The following is a 24,099-nucleotide window of genomic DNA, read 5'->3' as shown; positions in this document are numbered from 1 at the left end:
CAGTAGTAACCTCTTACAGAATTTTTTTTAATTTTTTAGTTTAATTAAAGGTCATGACGTGGATTCTAACAGGATTTCATATCCTCATGTCGATCGTTAAAGGTTTTATATTGCATGCTAATTAAGCGTTAATCGTTCTTTGCAATTGTTTTAACATTGGGGCAATTGTATAATAAATCGGTCTTGTGAACAAATAGTACAGATTGTTGTTATTACAAATATCAATGGATATACGTCTTCTCTAAATACACGCTTGGGTATAGATGTGTGTGTGTGTGTGTGTGTGTGTGAGAGAGAGAGAGAGAGAGAGAGAGAGAGAGAGAGAGAGAGAGAGTGTGTGTGTGTGTAATTTTCGAAAAATTAAACCACACAAAAACAAACGTTTGGTGACATAACTGTGTAGGCATAATGAGGAAATAGTTGTGTCCTTGTAGAAACAAGGAAGGTAAAAATTCAATTTATGAAGCAGTTGTGAAACATTATTTTGACATGTTCTTTTTTGAATCTAGCTCCACGAACTGTTTTGAGAATGATACATCTTAATGCTAGAAAAGGTACGTTTATTTTTGTTGTAAATTTTATGTAGTTTGAAAAGTTTTTACTCTTTGATAAGATTTTCCATAAATTGTAGATTCGAAGATGTAATGGTCATTTCGTTTTCGATGTTGCTTCATTTATTTTAGTTTTTTACTCCAGTCAATCCTATCAAAAACGAGCACAAACAGTACAAAGCAAATGTTGTTTAATCCTTGACCAGTTCAGGAGTTGGTCTTTGTGCCGTTTTATTTTCATATTGTTGCAGTCTCGAGCCATTTAAATGTATCAGTGCAACAGTTAGAGTCATTGACCATTATACATTTTATATAACAGTATTTATATAACCCAATCTTATGGCATTGACTATTGCAAGTAACTTCTAGATAAAATTAAATTGCAACGTTTGGTTAATCGTTTTATTTCTCGCTAGTCTATAATGATAGAATGGGAAGAAAACGCCCTAATATTATAATTTGTAACCAATCATTACAACTGAATATCGTAAGTTTGTTTAAGATAACAAATTAGTTTTTTGTTTGTTTGTGACTGAACCAATGCTATCTGAAAAACACCGAACAAACCGTATAAATTGCGTTGTATATTTATTTAGGATTTGCATGCAGCTAAACATAACTATTGAGTGACTCTTAATGATTGGTCAAATAAAAGAAATAAAATTGTCTTATCTGTTTGTGTGAAGAATTGAAGGATTCGTAGATAGGATCAATGTTAAGTTGCAACCTCAAAACAGCTAAATTGATATATTTTATACTAAGACAGGGGGTTACTGCACATGTTTTTTTTAAATAAAGAGATTTCATATCCGGTAATTCCTTATTTTTTTATAATGGCTACTTAAAACACTTGTGATTTGAAGTATATCACGCACTCTAATACGACACCAAACTATGTACTATTACGTAATTTGTAGAATTCCACTACAAATGCTAAATTGTAATTAAAAAAAATATATACAAGAGCCTCTCACATGGAAGAAATGTAAAGTATTTAAATGAAAACTCTAAATAAGCTTTATATATCAATGTCTTGAAATTTGTTTAGGTTGATTTAGATTGGACAAATCAAGAACTGTTTACCACATGATGGTCATGACAAGCATAATAAAGCGTATTTTTACTACTTCTGTACAAAATTTTAAATGGTTAAAAGTAAAGCCTAGAGTTAAAACCAAAATTTCTCAATATTTTCTTTGCACAATATTACACGATTTTATTCATAAAATAGCGGGAGGAAGAGTATTTCTTTGGTTGCGTGTCTATTTTTAGAATGTTGTAGAAGTACATCTGTTAAAATTGTAAGTAACTGATGTATTGTTTTAAATGTTTCATTTTTTTAGAATCTAAAATGAGATGAGATGGCAGCACAATTTCTAGTTACGTGTGAATATTGCGAACATCCTTCAGAATGTTTCTGTAACCCATGCCAGAAACAACTTTGCACAAACTGTGTTTCATTTCACATCCAACAAAAATCAGAGGATGGTCACGAAATCGTCTGTAACACAAAAAGAAAAAAGAATTATACGTTTCATAAGTGTAAGAACCACACTGGAGTCGAATGTCAAATGTTCTGCAAGACATGCGATGTTCCAATATGCCCAAAATGTGTTGCCGCCAAACACAAATCGCACGATTTGATTGATCTGGAGGAGAAGATAGATAACGTCTCTTACTGTCTGGATAAAGAACAAAATAATTTGAAATACTGTATTAAACCTTTGTATCAGAAAATGATTGAACAAATCAAGTATCGCATTACAACCGTTCGCGCTCATTTCAGGTCATTGTCTGATACCGTCACACAACTGGGAGCCAAGTGGCATCAAGTTGTTGAGGACGTTATTGTTGATATCAAGAATGACTTGATGCAGATGGAAATTGACCAGCTAAATCTGTTGGAGAAAGACAAACTTATGCTTCAAGAAATAGTAGAACAACTGGAAAGTACAATCAGAGAAAATTCGGATTTAGGCATATCAAAGAATAGAGCTAAATTATTGCATTACAATTCTGAAATGAAAAGGTACAGCACTATCCCTCCCATAAAGGACTTTACTGCAGTGGATTTTCAACCTAAACTACCTGAAAAAGACACGTTGAAAGACTTATTTGGAAGTGTAGAAAGATTCCGCATCCTTGATTTGCCAGAATACAGAGTACCATACGATGTCCCGCAGAAATTATCCAAATGTTTGCTCAAACACCCTATGCTGATATCTCTGATAGAGACGGGCTTTGGACCCGACGACCAAGGAAACAAAATATACGACCTTGTTGCTACAAGCCACGGGCGTTTCTGGGCAACAGGATACAGCCGAGTACTGAAATTGTTTGACACTAACGGTAACTTGATCGATTCAGTAACACTGAGTCACAAAAGTTCGTACATTGCAGGAATCTCAGATGGACTTCTCGCCTACAGCGACCAATCGGACAACACGATAAAAAGGATAGAGTCCGACGGAAGTGCGAGAACCTTTGTCAATGCTGGAGAGTGGGTTCCAAAAGGATTGGCTAGCTTCGATGGCAGAAGCGGTCCACAACTATTTGTATGTCTTCACAGAAAGGAACAACACAAGGTTGTCAAATACAACAAGGAGGGTCTCAGCGAGCAAGAGTTTCTCTACCCAGCAGAACACCACCCGCTCTACATAACGATAAACAAAAATGGAGACATAGGCACAACTGACCATCGCCAAAATTCAGTAGCTGTTTTGGATAAATTTGGACATCCCCGTTTCATGTATACAGGAAACAGGGAAGTGGGGAAGATGAAGTCGTTTCAACCCATCTCCATAGCTACGGATTGCTTCAGTAATTACCTTATTTCAGACTGGGCGAATCACGTCATCCACCTTTTGAACGGCGACGGCGTGTTTCTACGAGTGATAGCGTTAAAGCAAAGCCTAAAAGAACCACGTGGTCTCTGCATCATTGGTGAAGGATTGCTAAGCGTCGGGGAATGTGCAACTGGAGCGATTAAAGTGCTCAGATATTTGAAAACGAAATCTGATCAGTGATAAAGAGTGAGCAGCTGGAACAATGAGAGTGAACACGTGGTTTGTGATTTTGATCCACCTGTTGATTAAAAAGAGCAAATGCTAAATAATCAATGAAAAAAATAACCCCAACAAATATTGGTTTTATGAAACATGTTTTACAGAAAACTTGAAACAATCGATTTGCTTTATGACATAATATAAATGTGTCAACTAGTCGTTGATCTTCGAAAACAAATTTACAATGCTTACTTTATCACGGATATTTCAAATCATGATTGTATTTGTATCCCTAGAGTGCTTATTAAGGTGCTGTAATAACTTTGTAACAGTATCCCTTGTCTGACAGTATTTTTTTGGCAAGTCACTAAAGGTAAAAACGGGTACACTCGACAGATGGATGTATTTTTCTCTCAAGATCAGATGCACAGAATTGTTATTACTGAAGCGCACAAAAGCGCAGTTATTCCCCCTGTCACTCAAGAGATACAACATCCTGATTGCCACTTGTCCATCAGGGGCCGATAACTCCTCTTCGATTGGCGCCATTCTTGTATCCGGAACTATGATAAATGCGTCGTTGGAACGAAGTAAATTTTGGACATCACTTACATTCCTGTACAAGTTCTCAGCATTGTCAGAATTAACCACTGTTAATTGGCAGAAATTATCAAGTTGTGCTTTGAACATTTCCATTGTTAAAGAACTTGCTTTTGACAGGGGGTAAGATTCGTTCCCAGAGTTCATTGAGTCTTCTTCGGAAAGTTCCAATAAAACTACTCTCAAATCTATAAAAAGTGATGTTTTTTTTAATAATGATAATATATTTAAATATAATATGAATAATGTAAGCTTAAAAATTATCTGTATTCATCATTTTTAATGGTTTAGAAAAAAAACAAGACAAAACAAAGTAATGACATCGTGTCAATGAAGCTTTTATTAAGATTTGTTGTATACCTTGATGAGAAAATCTAACATTATTTGTATTTTAAGTAATATATGGTTTGTGAAAACTGATGTCTTTTTAAAAAAAAAAAATAACAAAAGTGAAAAAAAGTTCCAGTTTAGTATAGGTTTGTTGAAGTTTTAATTCAAAAAGCATTTTGATAAAACTAATATTTCATTAGTGAAATTCTTTGCTTAAACAATAAAACATTGTTTTTAAGAATAAAAACATACGGTATGATAAACAGATCAGAATAGAGCTTTATGAAATAAAAGTCATTGCGAACCCCCCCCCCCAAAAAAAAAAAATATTACAGGCTAAACTAAAACAGACTGTTCAAATATGAAATTAACCATCAAGAGGGCTCAATAGTCATGGCCATTTTTAGACTGTATAATTATATCTCCGTTTGATGAAGAGCTGTGTATAATTATATTAAAAGATACCCAATTTTAAAAGGTAAAAATGTAATTTTTAAATAGTTCATAACTAAACAAATCTCATATTAAAATTTCATGTAAATATTTTAGGTTTTTGTCGACCACTTAGCCTCCTAAACGTTTTTTTTAAATTAATTTTTTTTAGGTCATCACGAAGCACGTGGTGTAGTGGTTAAACATTATTTTTATTTGTATATGTAAGGAAAACATTCTATATATGTCGAACAATTATTCCGCATTTCTGTGTATTTAGATTTCACATCCGATTTACTCGCGAAACGTAGAGTAAAAAGGAATACAAACAGGTTGGGACCAGGCATAACGCGCCATCGGCTCAAGCTGATCGAGGACGCACACGGAAACACAGGCAATGTTATTAGCGCACATATAATATGGTACAATAGCTAAAGTTTAATTAAACATCCTTGCAGTCATCATCAAAGGCTTTTGAATCATATGATTTCTCTTTTGTTCTGGGGAAGTTAATTACATTAACATAAAAATCTAATCTAAACAAAAGCATCCGATTTTTCTCACGAGAAATATCTTAATTAAGCCATTGTACAATGTACAATAGCACGCGATATTTATGATCAACATCCGGATTTATTAGTATATCAGAACAGCCTGCAGTTTAATAAAAGATACAGGTATTAGCATTAATATTGATTTCTGTAGATAAAGGATACCACATATACCTGACATAACTTCCTTTGCGTTTCTTCTATGGCGCAACCGAGTCCTAACAATCCAAACCAATATAGCACAACAAACCACGATGCCGACGATGGATAAACCATACTCTAGCTGTTCATTGGGATATGAACCACCATCACCTGTTAGGACAGCAGGGGATGTTGTCAATGGCTCTGTGGGGAAGCACCTTTCGTAAGAATCTTTAAAGGACAGAAAATATGCTTCAGTATTTAGAACATCTTATGTATTAAACTTTGTGCACAGCCAACAAGATTTCTAGTTAAGAAAACGTCTTATGTTGAGTATTTTTGTTTTCTTTGTAAAATACATCATGGAATTTCTTGAAAAACTTGCAAAATGAATATACAACACTCACTTATCATCTGAGGCAAAATATGGTTTAAAAATCCCCACTTGAAATCAATATGCAAATGACCATGGCATCGGGTGGGGGAGGGGGGTGGCGGCAGAGGGCATGGCCCCACCACTGTTTTTGCAGCATTCATTTTACTTCAGTTTACAATTTAGTCATTAAATTTGGAGGGAGTTGCACCCCCATCCCACGGAATAGTATTTGGAACAATGGCGGATAATGTTTTTTCGGATAACTAATACTAGTACTTACGCAATTCCAAAACAGAACAAGGAAAACCTCCTGGGGATAGAAGAACCATTATTTCCTGTAAAAAGAGAGAAACAAATTGACATATACTATAAGTATCATTCTTGTCACCATGTAGCCTGATAATGCATTAAGATAATATGTACATTATACAATAATATACATATTAAAACGTACATGATTATTTTCAACAATTACTAATTTATTTTCAAATTACCAACAATCCATTTGTAACTGGATGACGCACTTGAACTTCTGTCTCGCACTTCTTCAATGATGTCTACAAAAAGATCAAACGTTTACGAACAACAAAAACTTTTTAAAAAAATGATAGATCAAAACAAACGATTCTCTCTCTCTCTCTCTCTCTCTCTCTCTCTCTCTCTCTCTCTCTCTCTCTCAGATTATTCATACTTGTAAACAACTGATGTCCCATTGTTGGTGTTGCGTTGTCCGAACTTCAAAGATGGCGGTTTGGTGGCCTAAGAGTTTCCAAAACTCGGTAGGGAATAGGAGCGTAATAGTAGCATTGGCGGTACAATTGGAATCAAAAGAGGCGTGTACATATCCTTTAAAGTCACAGACAGCTTGCAGATCTGTCAATTAAAAATGTAATGTTGCATAACGATAGTTTCTCCTCATACCGCTTTGAAAATATACATGTATGTACATAAAAGTGGTTATATCAGTCCGGTTTTTTATAAGGGGTAGTGCGAAGGTTGCTCAATATGTTCAATCATGTAAAGTGTATTTGTGGAGGGATAATGATACAAAGGGTCGCTTCTTTTTCGAGTTTAATAGCCGGAAATTTTTATACATTTATTTCTTATTATTGCTTGTAATATCCAGCTTGTTCAAAGCTTTTATTTCTTTACAATCGATAAAACGTCAAGAAAACTGAAAATTTGTATTGATTAATTGACATTTTAAAATATAAATAACTTCCAGCGGAGTCATACGAAGGGACGAACAGATGGAAAAATATATTTCATGCCATATCTTCTACCAGATTTAAACTATATCAATTGTTAGTTTTATTGTAAATATTTCTTATTTGTTTTAAAATACATAAAATTGTTAAATATCAACCTTCGAAAGTATCATTATTAGAAGAAAACGCATAATAATACAAACAAGTAGAGAGACATTATAATAGATACATAGTTTTGTTTCATATCAATATAATACAACTTACGAAAACAACAAAAGGTCAACATGCATTGACAGTCATAACCCTTAGATGAACATATCAGAAAGTCTCAAGTTTGCATTTTAAGCTTCATTTTGAAGTCTAAACCTAACGTAGAAACTCTTATGACTGTCGCCCCAGCTTTTATTATTTGATGTTTTAAAAAGATTATTCATAAAAATGGGGGGGGGGGGGGGGGGGGCAAGAGTCGGGTAAGTCTCGCATCATCTATACCCAAGCTCAAGATGCCTAAAAGTGTACACTTTTTAGTAAAAAGAGCCCCGTGGACCTTTAATGGTCAATCGTTTACAATATTCACAATTTTATTTACACATATACATGTTTAATATATACATCATACACAATTTATTTCTACACCTGAAGTATGAAATGCACAGGAAATAAAAGTAGAACATATATTTAATTTAATATTGCAAAGTAACAATTTGCCTTGTAGTTTTCAAAATGAAGTTAAAATTGTTTATGGACGACAAACAGCAATTAACCCTAAGAATGATACATTTTCACTATTCGGCCATAATTGTCCCATCCTCTTCCCAAATAAAAAAAGCCTCAACTTCTGCCCTATTGTCAGTATATTTTAGAATTAAAGAAAAGGACATTATGAACATACAATCATGCAATAAAATAATGCAATTATTTTATCTCCCACAACTGTGTTAGTACAAATATTATTTAATCAATTAATACCATATGTGGCCCCATTGCCTCTACCCAAGGGTCGGTAGCCCCTGCCCAATCGGTAATGAATTTCACAGTTTTGATAGAGAGCTTCATAAATATCATAATCTTGCATTCAGTTGTTTAACCACTAATGTGGAAGTGGAAAAGAAGATTGTCTAAGATTCAAAACATTTTCACTACGGCCTGAACCTCTAATACAGGGGCAATAAATTTCAAATTTAAGGTAGATGGCAATTGCTTGGAAATTTTTACTTTCAAATGCGCTTCAAAAATGAAATGCACCTGCGATATGCCAACAGCTTTTGTAGTATCACAAATCGTGTATATTCCATTGTTTCCCTGAATTTTGAGACATTTACTTTGAGTGTTATGGTCACAGATCAGCTTATTTTGCTGCAACTTTGACGCACTCTGTGCCAATCAGAATGTTTCCTCATCTAAGAACTATTTCAGATGATACCTCATCAGGCCCATAAACCCCTTACAAATTCAGTAAAAAAAAATCTAATTACCGAATAGCGGAGTTTCGTGCGTACTTTTAATTATTTATGCTCTAATTTCATCAATATTCTCAGCCAGTTTCACAACCATTTAACAGTGGTGAACCACTGGTTCTATTGAAATGAATTTAAGTTTAAAACTTTGTGGACCTGAAAGGTATTGAGTACTAGAGATATTCAGGAGTATCATCATCCACGAAATCGTACAAAGAGTTAATTGTCGCGCTGTCCTATAATAAAACACAGTACACATCGAACAGCCCTTGTATATGTATGACTATGCTTAGGAAACTCAACAATATGGTATATTTACATAATTTTACCAAAAAAGAGGCATATCTTTGTAAATTGACAAGCAGCATTTACACAAGATAATTTATGATCACAAAAGCATACATACAATGCACTGCGATTGGAACTATGTTCTAAGTAGATAATGTTTTAATTGGGAAGATCGGTCGGTCATAAGATATCACTTACCTTTATGTGGGAAAAAGTAGGTATTTGTGAATGTAAAAAGTAATGTCCAAAATAGAAGGATACATGGACATTTTATCACCATTTTAATTCTCTGACGTTAAATAAGTGCACATAATGTAGCAACATTTGAAATGTTAAACCCAAATTTATTGTTTTATCTAGCCAACCACCGAACTATTTGAGCCATGCATCTCTTTATTCAAAATCCTTTGTTCAAATTAAAAATCTTTTGGAAATCTTAAATGATTACAATGATTTAAAGGTCAGGACGCATATAGCTGTCACGTGTCGTACGGGTGTTACAATGTAATGCTTCTTCTGCATAAAAGTATCAGCGATCAGCTTGAGTGGATACCATTGCAGATGTTCTAAAGATAAACACTGCAATGGAATTAGGCTGAAGCATATCATTAGCAGTTCATTTGCAGCTCATTTATGGGTCAACTATTCTCCAAAGATACCTACCCTTAGTTTTTATTTGCTTCAAAACAAAATGTAAAAAACATTGCAATTTTTGTTGGGGCTTTTTTTGGGGGGGGTAAATATCATAGATGTCTTGTTTGTAATGCACGTTCAAATGTTTAACGTTGTACCGATTTTGAAATCGTACTTTTTTCCATTGTATCAGTAGTCGACGAATTTGACTTAAAAATGAATTTAGGTCATTTTGAACTGTAATGTTTCAGCCTCAGTATTCGCAATGGAGCGTTGTACAATTTCAATCAGCTTAACGGAGAACATTAATGGGCGAACACGTTACTGGAAAGTTAAAAATACCGCAGGGGTCATCAATGCTAATGATTTGTATAAAAAGTCGGGGTCCTGGAAACGCGAGCGTCCAGAAACTACTTTTTCAAAATGCTCAAACAACTGTCAAAAATACAGCGTGTAATCATTACTGTGGTTTCATCAATATTCGTTGAATACCAATTTTCGTGGATTTCGTTGTAACGTTGATCCACGAAATTTATTATACATTGAAGTGCAATTTCTATTAACATTTTCTATTGATAAGGTCATTTGCCACGAATTTACGTATCCTTGAAACTGTGATTTTCACTTTATCCACGAAAATTGGTACCCTTGAATAAACCACAGTATTTGATTTTTACCTCCGCGAAATTGTTCTCGCGGTAAAACTGATTTAATTTAAATTTCATAGTATTTAATATTATAATTCTTTAATATTATGATTATATGTGATTGTTCAGACGTATAAAAAATTAAAAAGAACAATTTAAATTCAGTCAGAATTTAAAGTGAACTAAGTGATTAAATCGATTTCAAATACATTTGCCCATCGTCAACACTTTGTACAAGTATCCTGATTGGGAGCGTAGCGGGAACGACAACTCTGAGTTAAGTAGTTATTCTTAAGAATATGCTTGTATCTAATTGGTGAAATATTTTGCTATGTAAAAAGCATCAAAAATATCAAATTGAAGGATAAAACCATTTTTGATCAGAGGCTTTAACCGTATGTGTTGTCCGCAACAAGTGTCAAGTAAAAACAGTGCCTATACAAAACACATAAACTATGGTATGTGTTTTATCGTATTACGCTTAGCAATATGAAACCCATATATTATAATTTATGAATTTTGTGTTGCTAAAAATCGCCATTTGATTTAACACTATAATAAACATCACATATATAATTAGATTGATTCTAGGCCATAAACAATCATATAAAGCAACAAAATATTCTATATGATATCTCACTGACCTAAATAGAATAACCAAAGGGATGTATGCACACGTCAAATCCAATGTAGCCAGGATCAAAGTTATATTGAAAGCAGGTGTACGCAATTTAACTCATTATATGCCTTATCGTGCATGCGGTATTAAACCACACATGTTGACCCCAGACCCATTAACTGAAAGGCACAGAGGAGACTAACAACACAGAAAACAACCCAACACTTTTTGTTTTTCATTCGGGGTCCTGGAAACACGAGCGTGCAGAAACCACTTTTTCAAAACACTCAAACAACTGTCAAAAATACAGCGTGTGATCATTATTTGATTTTTACCTCCGCGAAATTGTTATCGTGGTAAAACTGGTATGTGGCAACGCACTTTGAAAAAATTACGCACTTTGAAAAAAATTTTCAAAGTGCGTTAAATTTTGGACAAAATCAACGCACTTTGAAAATTTTTTTCAAAGTGCGTTAAATTTTGGACCAAGTTAACCCACTTTGAAAAATTTTTTCAAAGTGCGTTATGAAGGTACATCAACATTTTTTAGTATCGAGACACTTAACGCACTTTGAAAAAAATATGTATAAATCACAAATTGTGAAATTAAATTCTTAATTTGTTGATAGTATGATGATTTGTTACACAATTGAATCTAATTCACCGTCTTAAAAATCGGGGATAGGGGTGGGAGTGGGGGTTAGCCAAAGATACAGGTCAATTACCAGTGCTTCATTTCATTGATTACGTACAGGAAGGTCCCCTACCCCTCTTTTTTCCTTCCAAAACGTGTTTGATATTCAGCAACTTAGAGTAAATGTATAAAATTAAAAAAAGGAATACGCTTTGTTGTAAATTAAATACAGTGATATTTTGCAAAAAACGAGCTGGTCAAACAATTATTTCTCCAATGGTATGTCAAAGAATCTATAAGCGTTTCAACATAAACCCTCTTTTCTCTTTTCAAATTCTAATTAAATAAATCACTTCATTTAAAAAAAAAAACTCCATGAACATTGACAAACATTAAATTATAATAAACTTAAAAACTGATCCTCTAAAAGATCATGTTGTTTTTGATAACCATAACTAACGTATCCTTTTTTAAATCATGTTTGTTTATAAGCACATGTAATTGAAGACAGTTGAAATATGTTGTACATTATCTCCATTATCAATAAATAAATTAAATAATTTTCGTTTCTGGCACAGCACAATGTACCAGATAATTAGTAAGTTTGCTGCATACACAAAAAAGGAAAATGCAGTTGCTAAGCGATGCAGTTTATGTCATATTTGGATAATTCAGATCTCCCGAGTTGTTTTTTATGTAAATTGTCGAACGGCGTAAGCTTATGAAAAAAGGAAAAAAATTCTAATCTAAAAACTGTTAATCAAGTTAGCTGAGAATGCAGAGGGTTCTTTCTAAAGTATATCCCAATAAGCTACACAAGGTTAAAACAATTACTTATTGTATCTGAAATTAAATATTATTTCGACTAAACCCTGAACAATTTTTTTTCAAAGTGCGTTAATATCGACGATATCAACGCACTTTGAAAAAAAATAATTTTTTTTCAAAGTGCGTTGACTTTGTCCAAAAATTAACGCACTTTGAAAAAATTTTTCAAAGTGCGTAATTTTTCAAAGTGCGTTGTAACACTGGTATAATTTAAATTTCATAGTATTTATTATTATAACTCTTTAATATTATGATTATTTGTGCTTGTTCAAACGTATAAAAAAAATGAAATGAACAATTTATATTCAGTCAGAATTTAAAGTGAAGTAAGTGATTAAATCGATTTCAAATACATTTGCTAATCGTCAACACTTTGTACAAGTATCCTCATTGGGAGCGTAGAGGGAACGACAACTCTGAGGTAAGTATAGTTATTCTCAAGGATATACAGTGAAACTGTCCACATGTGTAAAATGAAAAACGCTTATTAAATATCTCCAAGTAAACAATGATTTGAGTTTTTGATGTGCACCTATGATAACATAGAAATCACAAATCTACTTGCAAGAATTTTAATGAATCTATGGTTTATGTAAAATGTATGACGTCACAGGAGGGTGGATTTACTTTAACATGTGTGAAATTGAACACTTTATATACATGTATGTGTGCTCTTTTTATGTGTTTTATCCGTGTAAAATATACTTGAACATATATGTTTATCACATGTGGACAGTTTCCCTGTATATGCTTGTAATCTAATTGGTGAAATATTTTGCTATGTAAAAAGCATAAAAAATATCAAATTGAAGGTTATAACTATTTTTAATCAGACAACGTTAATCGTATGTGTTGACCACAACGAATGTCAAGTAATTACAGTGCCTATACAAAACACATAACAAACTATGGTATGAGTTTCAATCTAATAAAGATTAGATCCTTCACGCTCTCGTATTTGATATGTCGCTGTGAGGTAACAAATACGAGAGCGTGAAGGATCTAATCTTAGTTAGATTGGTATGAGTTTAATCTTATTGTGCTTAGCAATATGAAACCCATTTAGTATAATTTATGGATTTTCTGTTGCTAAAAACATGCAGCCTATTATTAACTATGTAACAAAAATGCTTTTGAGTTGAAAATGCGAGAAGTGGATGTTACTGGCGTCATGCAAAAGAATGAAGCATGTCGTGTTTTAATTATGAGTAATTCGTTCTTTAAAGTAATTTTTTTTTGCAAACTAAATTTTTCAAAAAGATACATTACATTGTATCTCTGTCATGAAATGATCATCAATCGCCATTTGATTTTACACTATAGTGATTGAATATGAAAAATCATGATCACCTCTTTTAGATTGATTCTAGGCTATAAACTATCAACAAACTATCCTATATGATATCTCACTGACCTAAATACGATATGATAACCAAAGGGAGGCTTGCACACGTTAAATCCAATTTAGCCAGGATAAAGGTTATTGAAAGCAGGTGTACGTAATTAAACTCATTATATGCCTTATCGTGCGTGCGGTATTAAACCACACATATTGACCCCAGACACATTAATAATTGAAAGGAACAGAGAAGACTAAAATCACAGAACAAACCCAATTTTTGTGTTAATGTAGTAACTGCTCAGCAATGCCAGATAATAGCTGAATTTTTAAATTCTGAAAATCACTCGAACAACAGATGTTACATGTAACCCTCATTATTAGTTTCCTACCGGTTTTCACCAGAGGGGAATATAGCTTTCCTCTGCATCCGTCAGTCCGTCCTTCCGTCCGTCTGTCCGTCCGTCCGTCTGTCTGTCCCACTTCAGTTTTCCACACTTTTTTTCTTTATGCGTTTGAAGAATAATATGAAATTTGCTGAACAGCTTCAAAATGTCAAAATACAGATCAAGTTTACACTTTTGTAGCGTCTGGTTGACATATTTTCGAAAATATTAATTTTTTATATTCCAATTTTTTAATGTTCGGGTTTGTTATCGGGCTCAAATAAACGTGGAAAATCAATCGCAACTTCTTGGGCATTTCGAGCTCCTTGCCGGAAAGGCCCGAGAATTTGCGATTGGGGGAAAACATGAAATCGTAATAATGTTATTTTTCGCCAGCGGAAATGGCCGAGTAGTATGTGTTGTCAGTAACAATATCGTGCATTTCTTGGATCATTCCTTTTATTGTTTCTAACAAACAAATAAGTTCTGTAAAATAGTGATATATGTGTGTTTTGATTTGCTCTGCAACAACACGTAATATTTACATTTACTTTCTTTCCTCCTATTAAATTGCATTGGTAGATTTGAGTGATATTTACGCATAACACAGAAGACCTAATCACTAAATCTTCATTCAGAACATGACTGACTCTCCTCCCGACTTCAAACCGGATCTCGACCTGATATTATACGTGGAATGATTAATATTTCATGGATGTAAATATTTTGTTTAGATTTTAATGGATTCAATTGATTAATTTCTTAGTATACCAAAAATAAATTCATCAAATTACAGAATGAAAAATAAATTGTGTTATTAAAATTTAAAACGCTGTGCACTATATTTGTCAGCATAATTCGGCTGTTCCAATGGCTCTTCCGTTAATTGCGCATTACTCATTGAATAAGGCCGAGATTTTTTAAAAATAAATCATATTTGCGGAAAGAGAAAAATGTTTAATAACGTAAATATGAGCATTGAATCCTTATTTTTTGAAAGATGTGGTTTCATAACTGCAACGGTGTGTGCAAACAAATTTTCATAACGCGATAGCGCGCGTTATTCAATTTGTATGCACACACGGTTGCAGCTATGAGACCAAATCACAAAAAATAAGGATTCAATGCTTAAATATATTATACGTGTATTTATAAAAGCATTGAATTAATAGTGTAATTAAACTTGATTGCATTCACGGAAAGAGGAGTAACCCACTGCTGTCTAAATTTGCTAATTGAATAATACATGTATATGAAAAACCTTGTCCTCAAACTAGTCTATATATAAAGCAATTTATTGTAAAGGACTCTATTATACAACCCCTAGAGCAATTTCACGTTCCTCATGTGATTACATGCATGTGAGTACACGTGCTTGGATGCGGGGTTTTCCGCTCATTATGCATCATCATGATTGTAAACATTGTGCTCGAGAAATTTTCAGGGTCACTGCAATTGGTAAACCACACCCTTTTCCGTGGAAATGGGATATTTGGTCTTCTGTGATTCGGGGCCCTACTGAAAATACCTTTACTATAATTCATTGTCGGGCTCGTAAACCATCAAAGCCCTCCCCTCCACGTAACCTGGGACCTGACAGCACAGCATGACATTGTAAAAGATATGCATGAAATGACTGTACATAAAAGCAGATTATAGTCTCTATTGAGTGAAATCATATTGCAAGAAAAATTCTTTGTCTATCCATCAAATAAAACATTTGTGTGTCGAGGAACCTTGAATTAAAATATTAAAAGTGCTCAATGGGCGTGGCCAATTTTAGACTTTTTGAATCTCATAAGAAGAAGAGCTCTGTATAAAGATAAAGGAAAATTATTAATTTTAAAACTAAAAAGTTGAAGCAGAACCGATGGTTAATTTGTTGACCACTTAGTATTCTTAAGAACTCTGTTTAAGGTAAAACAATATACTTCAGTCCGTTCTACATGTACACGGTGATCACAGATGCACTGTGCTTACTTTTACCTAAAATTACTAAATTGAAATTATGTTAACGTAAAGAATGAAATCTTTGATATTAACTACATGTAAATGCTTTTTTTTTTTACCTTATCAACGCTTTTAGAAATATTTTTAAAAAAATAGATTCGATCATTGTTTATTATCTATTTAAGATATATAACTATAGTCAGGTACTCTTCACACAATTGCTTAGAAAAAATATAGTTCTAGATATTCTTGATCAGCTAATACACAATACAACAAATGATTAGAATATCGTTCTTCATGTAATACATGGGACAAAAACAAAATTAACGTAAAATGATTTTTGAAAAAAAATCACTTTACTCCAGAAATGTTAATAAGAAGTATTCATATTCCTACGCTACCTGCCTCCTTAGTCTTTTTCACGAAAATATAATTATGCCATTTTTGGATTGTCAATTTGTTCAGCAATGAATATTATACATGTATAATTATTACAACAATTATATATTAACATTCTCATGATTACTGTTCGTTAAGTAGGACACAATCTGCTCTGAAGGAAAATGCTAATCATTCATTTTTGTATGAATGTGTTTTCTTTTTCTGAAATTACGAAATGGTTATGCAACACCTGCGCAGTGCAACGCCATTTTCCCGCAACAGTAGACGAGATAAGAAAATCAATTTGTGTCAATGTAAGCTGATGTGTTTGCTACGGATATTGAAAAAAAAACTATACTCAGCGATACTCAGCCCCCCCCCCCTCCAAACTTTTCCCCGCAGTATCTAATTTTTTAAAATTTACATATAAAAAATTGAATTATCATGGAGTTGCCCGCCCCCCCCCCCCCGCCCACTTTTTGTGAGTATGTAAAAAATTGATATGAAAATAAGGAAATCAGGAGTGAAATTGAAGTTATATACTACGCCAGCCCCCCCCCCCCCCCCCCCCGAACCCTGTATGACGAAACCACTATTTTATAGAATGCCTGGCATTTTCTTTACTCCGCAACAAATTAATTGAAGAAAAATATTCAATAAATGTTAACACCAATAAATTGGGGAACCTTATGAATACCAGTGATATTGATTTATTAAAAAAATTGTCCATATTTATTAAAAAAAATATTAGCTCGATTCATTTAACTCTGTACTCTTCCTAACTTGACTCTGTATTTGTACATGTGTAAATATTTTTTTTTTGTCCCTCATGTACCATTGATATGGTTTGAGTGAAAAAAACATTCATTCATTCAAGAAAAAAACCCAGGTGAATTAAGAAAAAAAATTCTACATCGGGGCGGGGGGGGGGGGGGGTGGTCATTATTCTACGTCGTAATTTGGCCCCCGGTCATTATTCTACGGGGATCATTATTCTTTTTTACACTGGAAACTAATCGATCGGTCATTATGCGGGAAAATAACTGCTCAATTGTCGATCAATTTTCCTGTCGTTGCAATTGATTTAAACAACTGTTAATCTAAAACCAAACTAGCAACCCATTTCAGTTTATACCTTAAAGTCCTATTATCAATAAAAATATCAATAAAAAAAATTAGATAACTAGATTATATTATACCCCATTTTTCAGGCCGTGATTCTGGATACCGCGGGAATAAGACTGTCAATATCGTTTGTATTGCCCGTTGTATGGTTACACTTACATGTCCAGTATATTTTATTCTGTCACAATGCTCCATTCTTTATTCAATTCTCGTGTTTATAAATATTTATCCATTGTTCTCAGCACCTAAACAGAAATTACGTAGACAGCCATCTGTTGATTTTTCGCGAGGTCTAATATACCTTAAAAGAAATGAATATTTTGCAAGAATAGACGATTAAAACCTACTGCACTAAAGACTTAAATTAATTTGCAACAATGTTCTACAAACCTGATGTTGCCTTATCCGGCCAAATTTTTGACCCCCCCCCCCCCACCAGCCGGATTAAACAAGTTTAGTATTTGAACAGACATATGGAACGCCATAGCTGCCTTAAGGTCAATTTCATATTATATGAACTGGTATCTTATTTATATGCAATAGTAATATCATTATATCGATATTAAGGACAGAACTCTCTCTCTCTCTCTCTCTCTCTTCAAAACAAACGACAAGTTGACCAGGAAATGTGCATCGACACAATGAACGCGGCATCTTTTTCAAAATAAAACTGGACCTCTTCCCCATTAAAACTTTTCAGCGAGAACCAGTTTACAACCTCATCATAAAGAGTTACGACTGCATATAAAGAAGTTACCACTCCATATAATGAAATGATCACATCATGTAAAGAACTGACCTCATAATATAATGACTCAACAACGGCATATTATAAAATTGTCACATCATATAAAGGATTTACAATTGCATGTAAAGCTTTCACCACAATACATAAAGGTTTTACCACCATACATAATGGTTTTAATACACCATAACATGATGTTAGTACTGCATATAATGAACTTATCACCTAATGTCAAGAAGTTGCACTGCATAAAAGGATTTTGCAACTGCACATGAAGAGTGTACCATATAACATAACGATTGAACAATAGTTCATTATGAGTTTAGCTCTGTATGAAATGAGTTTATCATATCATATAAAGATTTATTCATAGCATATAATGAATAAACTACTGCACATAATGATCTTACGACATAACGTAATGATGTTACCACTTCATATAAAGATTTTACCCCTGAATATAATGGTGAAATAATAGTATATAATGATGTTAGCACTGCATATAATGATGTTAGCACTGCATATAATGATGTTAGCACTGCATATAATGATATTACTATTGCATATAAAAAATATACCAATTCATATAATATGAAATTTACCTTAAGGCAGCTATGGCATTCCATACAGACAGCTGGTGAGACTGCAGATGCAGATCATTTTTGTCGGCATACGCAATCGCTTGTTTTGTTCAACAAGACCGAGAAGTAGAGGAAGTTTTGATAAATTTGTACCTGATGAAGAAAACAAACATCATTTCAAACTCGGTTCTGTGTCGAGTCGGACTTTTGATACTGCTAGTGTGTGTCCTGATGACAAGCCATGGTAAGTAATGTGAATCTTGAGTTGATGACTCACATAATGTAAAACAATCGATTTGAAAACCGACATGATGCTCGAAGTAGGCAGGTCGTAACTCGCTCTTCTCTATTTTTATGTCTCTGACGTCATGCGTATTTTAAGCATGATGGGTTGTTGCCTAACGTACTGACGTCAAGGTTTGAAAGTTGCCTTCTCCGAAACAGTGCAGGTAATGGGAACAAGGAATATCAAGTTTTTTTTATGAAAAGATTAACCGATGAATCTTTAATTTGTCAACATTAATTTACATTCACAATTGATGAAAATGTTATATGGAATGCAATAACCAACAATGAGCAAGAGTTTTCAAGTAAAAGGGCTTTTCACTATGGACGTGTGTAATCCTGATTTAAAAATAGATTGCAATATTTGAACGGTCGAAAAGGGGTGGGGATGTCACTATTACAGTACAGTGTAACTAATAATTGGTGTTGGATTATCATCATTAACAAAGAATCATCAGTTTGGATTAATTAGAAAAATATATATTTATATTGGAAAATTTACTGGAGAAGCTATGTAATTCGCCGAAGCGGGGCGTAACCCGATTTTCGATCAACTGGGAGATTTCATTCATCAGGAAAAGGGTTTTGCTTGCGAGTCATACGTAAAAATATATTAAACAATTGCTAGGCAATTAAGTGTGTATGTTAATTCGATCGATTTCTTCTAATTCTATCGAAATTCCAATTCAATCCAAAGTATATAATATGTAGTTCTTAGTTGACACCCTCCCTATGGATCTATGACAATGGATCTATCTGAGATCTCAGCTGTTGCATGAATGGTAAAGTAGGATTTCGCGCCATAATATGTCTCATTGATTTCATAATTTTTGCTCGCCAATTAGTGAGCGAGTCCAAGCTTGGCCAGAGCACATGGTGTGTACACATCACAGCACGTAGCATCGGGGGTGGGGGTGGGGGTGGGGGGTAGGGGGAAGGTGGTCTTACCCACTTTTTTCGCAGCAGACATTTTCTTAACTTGACATATAAAAAATAGAAATATCATTCCAGTTTTGTCGGAGCATGTAATAAATGAAACCGAAAATAAGGAATTCTAATTAATTGAATTGAATTGAAGTTTAAATGAAAATACCCCCCCCCCCCACACACACACACACACGGATTAGGATTTTCTTTCATGATTTTCTGATCCTCCCATTCTTTAATTTGCTTGTCAAGATTTTTTGGATGAAGCTGCCCCCCCCCCACCCACCTATCCCCACTTTCAAAAAACGATGCAACATCTACGTGCTAGAATATCCTTTCCTTTTTCCTATGGTTGAAAAAAAAAAATGCCTTTGATTTTGCATCTTAATATAACAAATACAAAATGACTGTTTGAGATTATTTGATACTAGTTCATGTACATTCCTAAAATAATTTGAAATAATGAAATAATTTAATTTCCAGTGATATGTACATGCACTAGATCGAAGAAAAGGATTGAAATTGCTTCTAAAATCTGCACGTTCAGTTTATGAATTTATGATCCGCAGCGATTATTAAAATTCATTTCTTATATGATAGCCTAATTGATACATGTACATGCATGCTTCCATTAGATAAATTTGTTTTGTCAGGCAAGGTTTTTGGAATCTACGAATACGTACATGTACAATATGTTCCGAATGTTAAAGAAACCAGTTTACGAAATGATCCGAGTGCATGCCTTTCACTCTCACCCCCTGCGAATTTAAATTTTAGACCACGTGTTTTTATTTCAAATTGACCCTGTCAGTTTCGCAGTAAAAATCGTGCCTCGTGTTTATTATCTATTTCATAGAAACTAGGTACTTGTAGTCAAATATAAAATCCAGAGTTTTATTGATTTTAAACTTCATCTTCATTAATTGGTGGATAAAATGACTGTTCTAGAAATAAATGTGACCCCAAAAAATAGATTTTTTCTGTTGTTGCAACAATTAACATGCTTAGTAGAGACCCCCCTCCTAAGGGTTTATTTTCGATCAGCGCCTGACCTAGTAATAGCGTCAATAGTGAAACAGACTATACTATTTTATGCAGAATGTTCCTTGAAAATGGCTCGATATACTAAGTTTTTTATGCAAAACAGACAGCCATTATTTTTTTTAAAAAAACATGGTATTGCACACAACAAGCATCAAATATGGCTATGATTTTATTTAGCAACCCAATGTTTATATTTTCAACCACTCTACATGTGGTTGAACACGAACAATAACTCTGTTCTGAATATCGTTTTATTTAAATAACTGCAAGATGGTGAAATAAAACATACATCTTAAAAGATTGTCATGTTTTAACATAAATCAAAGTAGGATGTGATATGAAAATCGACCAGTACTTACGTATTTTGAGAATATTATTTGAACACATATACTTCCGCTCGAAATTTCACAGGAACTGAACAAATCTCGGTGAATTCTCGTGAACTTTCATTCGAGCCTCTCTGGATTTATTATATACTTAGCAACGATAAAGAAAACATTCAGAACACATTCGCAGGGGTGACTCTACTTCTGGAGAAACACGTGTCTTAACCAAGGAAAAATAAGTTGAAAGAGAGCGATAAGTGTGGGTTTTTTTTAATGCAAAGGCATCCTTTTAACTATGATAGATAAAATATATTATAATACTTTATGTTGTTAATTAGCTGATCGGAATGCCGAACCCAATCTTATTAACATGTACTACGTTCCTCCCCATTTTAGTAAAAGCACACCATTTGGCACAAATCAGAATATCCGACTTAATGCCAAAATCTTAAAAATCAAATGTTATATATTACACATTTATTTACAATTAAAAACCACTATACACAATTATAAAAAGCAACATAATCTTCCTAGACATTTCTTATCGTCCTCTAATAAAATGTCTTTTTTTATTAATATGCATTTTCTTCTTTTCTCCCTCCCAGCCATCAATTCTACCCAAAAATCTCATGGATAAAACTTCCGAAAAAAATCAAAATTGTATTTTCAAATTTTTTAGCAAACAAACTTATATCAGTTTTCATTTTCTTGATAAGAGGTAGTGGGCTACAAAAAGAAATATCATTGGATCCCAAGTGAATGACAATGATATCAGGACTATTGTCCTCTGCTAGAGGATTAACAGTTTTGACAAGGGAAAACCATTTCATTCCTCTCATTTCATGCCAAGTAATATGAGCATTTTTTAGACCAAGATCTGAGAAAATTAGCATTGTTGCTCTTTGATGTGCCCAATAAATAAATGAAGAACTCACAATAAGTATTTTCTTGGTTTTCTGAAGATTGTTATTTTTTCAAATGAACTGTATTAATTTTAGTCATGTCTAAAAGAATGCCCAGTATTTTCGAATGAAATATACTTGTGAAATTTTAAGCTGGGTAAGGTATTTTCGTCAAAGGGAAATATTGTTTTGTCTCGTTCAAATAATATAAGATTTGTTCAAGATCCTCCTCTTGCTAGATCGCTCCTTGACAGGACATGAATCGTTCATTAGTGTTGATGAAAGATAGCGATTTGATCTTTGAACCCATCTTTGACCATGAATGTTAATATCATATCTGCAATCTGTGGAATCATCAAATGTTCTTTTTCCAAATGTAATCTTAAAAACCTTTCCTGGACAAACCCTAGTTCGCATTTCCAGAAAAATGTTCTAGGATACATAAACCAGGGAATATGTTCTTGAATGACATGTCTTCTTATATGAGTAAATCTTGAACTACATACAGGACACTTTTATCCCTTTTTACCTAGTGTAGAACCTTTTATATGGTCTGAGAGACAATCTTCTTCACAATCTGGTTCAAAGTTACTCTCCCTTAAATCAGACATTTCTAAAAGAATTGTTATTTACAATTACAGTACTGTAACTTAACACTAGTTAAGTTAAATAAGGTTTAAGCGTGCAAAAAGAAAGCATTATGCCTTTTATTTTTTAAATATAATGGATGTCATTCTGTTAAGTTTGTCCTGCACATACTCAGGAGCTTCTTTCTCTGGATTGTTCAAGTCACACGAACCTAAAATTAAATCAAGGAACATAAAATTGGGTGAGAATTCAGTCTGTCTTTTTTTGTTGCTCTAATAGCACCTGCAATCTGTTGCAAATGAAGATCCCATTCATGTTGTTTGTTCTTAAGATAGCATCGGATTGCTTGTAATACTGAGTGATTATATCTTTTCACTTTACCATTAGATTGCAGGTGGAAGGGTGTTGTTCGCGTTTTAGCTATTTGTAACAGATGGCACAGTTTTTGCATAAGTACATCATCTTCATTCTTGGTGCTGGTATTATTAATACACTGTATGATAATTATGACAATTGTATTTACTCTTTATCACTGACCAGAGATCTAGCTGATCACCCAAAATCGACTGAAAATTTTCATTTCATTGTTTTTTATAATTAATAAAATTGTATGTTTAATGAAAATTTCACACTGGATATTGTTGTTTTATCAATTCTCTTGAGTTTTGTACTAAAAAAAATCTTAGTGGTTTAAAGGTATGAAAATGAAGGTGACATTTTATATGTAAAAATTCAATTGTTAATGTTAAAAGACTTAGTGCAAACTTCAAAACTACTTTAAAAAGAAACAATGTTGGAATTTTTCAAAAGCAATGCATTTTTAAGCTTTATAGCAGGTAACAGAATTGAAATGCACAACGATTTTAATCTCATAATACCATTTTAAAATTGGCTTGGCTTGCCTACTCGAAGGCAACACGTTTTGTTTTGATTTCATTCACCCCTCATACGTGAAAGTCCCAACGTTTTTGCTTAGTCTATATATCAATAAACAAAGTATATTAAATATTTTTATTTCTCCCATCAACTCTAATTGGTATACAAAAGGCAAGACTCGAGACATAAAATCTTCAATAAATAATTATTTATGTCTTTGATGATAAAATCTAAGTTGATTCATTTGTTGTTAATGTTCGGCGTATCTGGGATTAAAGTCATCGTATACATTTATAATCACTAAATTAACTAAAAAAACCCAGATACAAGCAATTTATTAGATA

At 33.3% G+C, this 24,099-nt stretch overlaps 3 protein-coding genes across 3 annotated transcripts in view; 2 read left to right on the top strand and 1 right to left on the bottom strand.

The window, feature by feature from the left end:
* The first annotated feature begins 407 nt into the window (after positions 1-407).
* LOC109618901 (Tripartite motif-containing protein 2) lies at positions 408-4,763 on the top strand. The gene is made up of 2 exons (XM_020067744.3): positions 408-554; positions 1,895-4,763. The coding sequence occupies exon 2, from the start codon at positions 1,913-1,915 to the stop codon at positions 3,575-3,577; it is 1,665 nt and encodes a 554-aa protein (XP_019923303.3). The 5' UTR covers positions 408-554; positions 1,895-1,912; the 3' UTR covers positions 3,578-4,763.
* Positions 3,314-9,295, bottom strand: LOC105329497 (uncharacterized). The gene is made up of 7 exons (XM_034451749.2): positions 9,138-9,295; positions 6,678-6,859; positions 6,481-6,543; positions 6,267-6,321; positions 5,644-5,841; positions 3,809-4,344; positions 3,314-3,635 (listed from the first exon to the last, which is right to left on the bottom strand). Exons 1-6 carry the CDS (start codon positions 9,217-9,219, stop codon positions 3,824-3,826), a joined length of 1,101 nt encoding a protein of 366 aa, XP_034307640.2. The 5' UTR covers positions 9,220-9,295; the 3' UTR covers positions 3,314-3,635; positions 3,809-3,823.
* A 9,567-nt stretch (positions 9,296-18,862) lies between these two features.
* LOC117682650 (uncharacterized) overlaps positions 18,863-24,099 on the top strand; it is a 29,272-nt gene continuing 24,035 nt past the window's right edge. The window contains exon 1 of the mRNA XM_066082410.1: positions 18,863-19,051. Coding sequence (XP_065938482.1) covers positions 18,964-19,051 — 88 coding nt within the window. The 5' untranslated portion in view covers positions 18,863-18,963. The remainder of the gene's footprint in view (positions 19,052-24,099) is intronic.

Source organism: Magallana gigas, chromosome 4, assembly GCF_963853765.1.
Source record: "Magallana gigas chromosome 4, xbMagGiga1.1, whole genome shotgun sequence".
Classification (NCBI taxonomy): Eukaryota; Metazoa; Mollusca; class Bivalvia; order Ostreida; family Ostreidae; genus Magallana; species Magallana gigas.
The sequence above is the reverse complement of the archived record's forward strand: the minus strand, read 5'-3'. Positions and strand labels throughout refer to the sequence as shown.

Bases quoted from the DNA above. Each gene is read 5' to 3' on its own strand.
- LOC109618901 (XM_020067744.3), top strand. From the start codon at position 1,913: ATGGCAGCACAATTTCTAGTTACGTGTGAATATTGCGAACATCCTTCA.
- LOC105329497 (XM_034451749.2), bottom strand. From the start codon at position 9,219: ATGGTGATAAAATGTCCATGTATCCTTCTATTTTGGACATTACTTTTT. The intron at 6,544-6,677 runs GTATGAATAATC...ATCTTTTTGTAG, and splicing joins GGGACATCAGTTGTTTACAA to ACATCATTGAAGAAGTGCGA. The intron at 5,842-6,266 runs GTAAGTACTAGT...TGTCCTTTAAAG, and splicing joins TTGTTCTGTTTTGGAATTGC to ATTCTTACGAAAGGTGCTTC.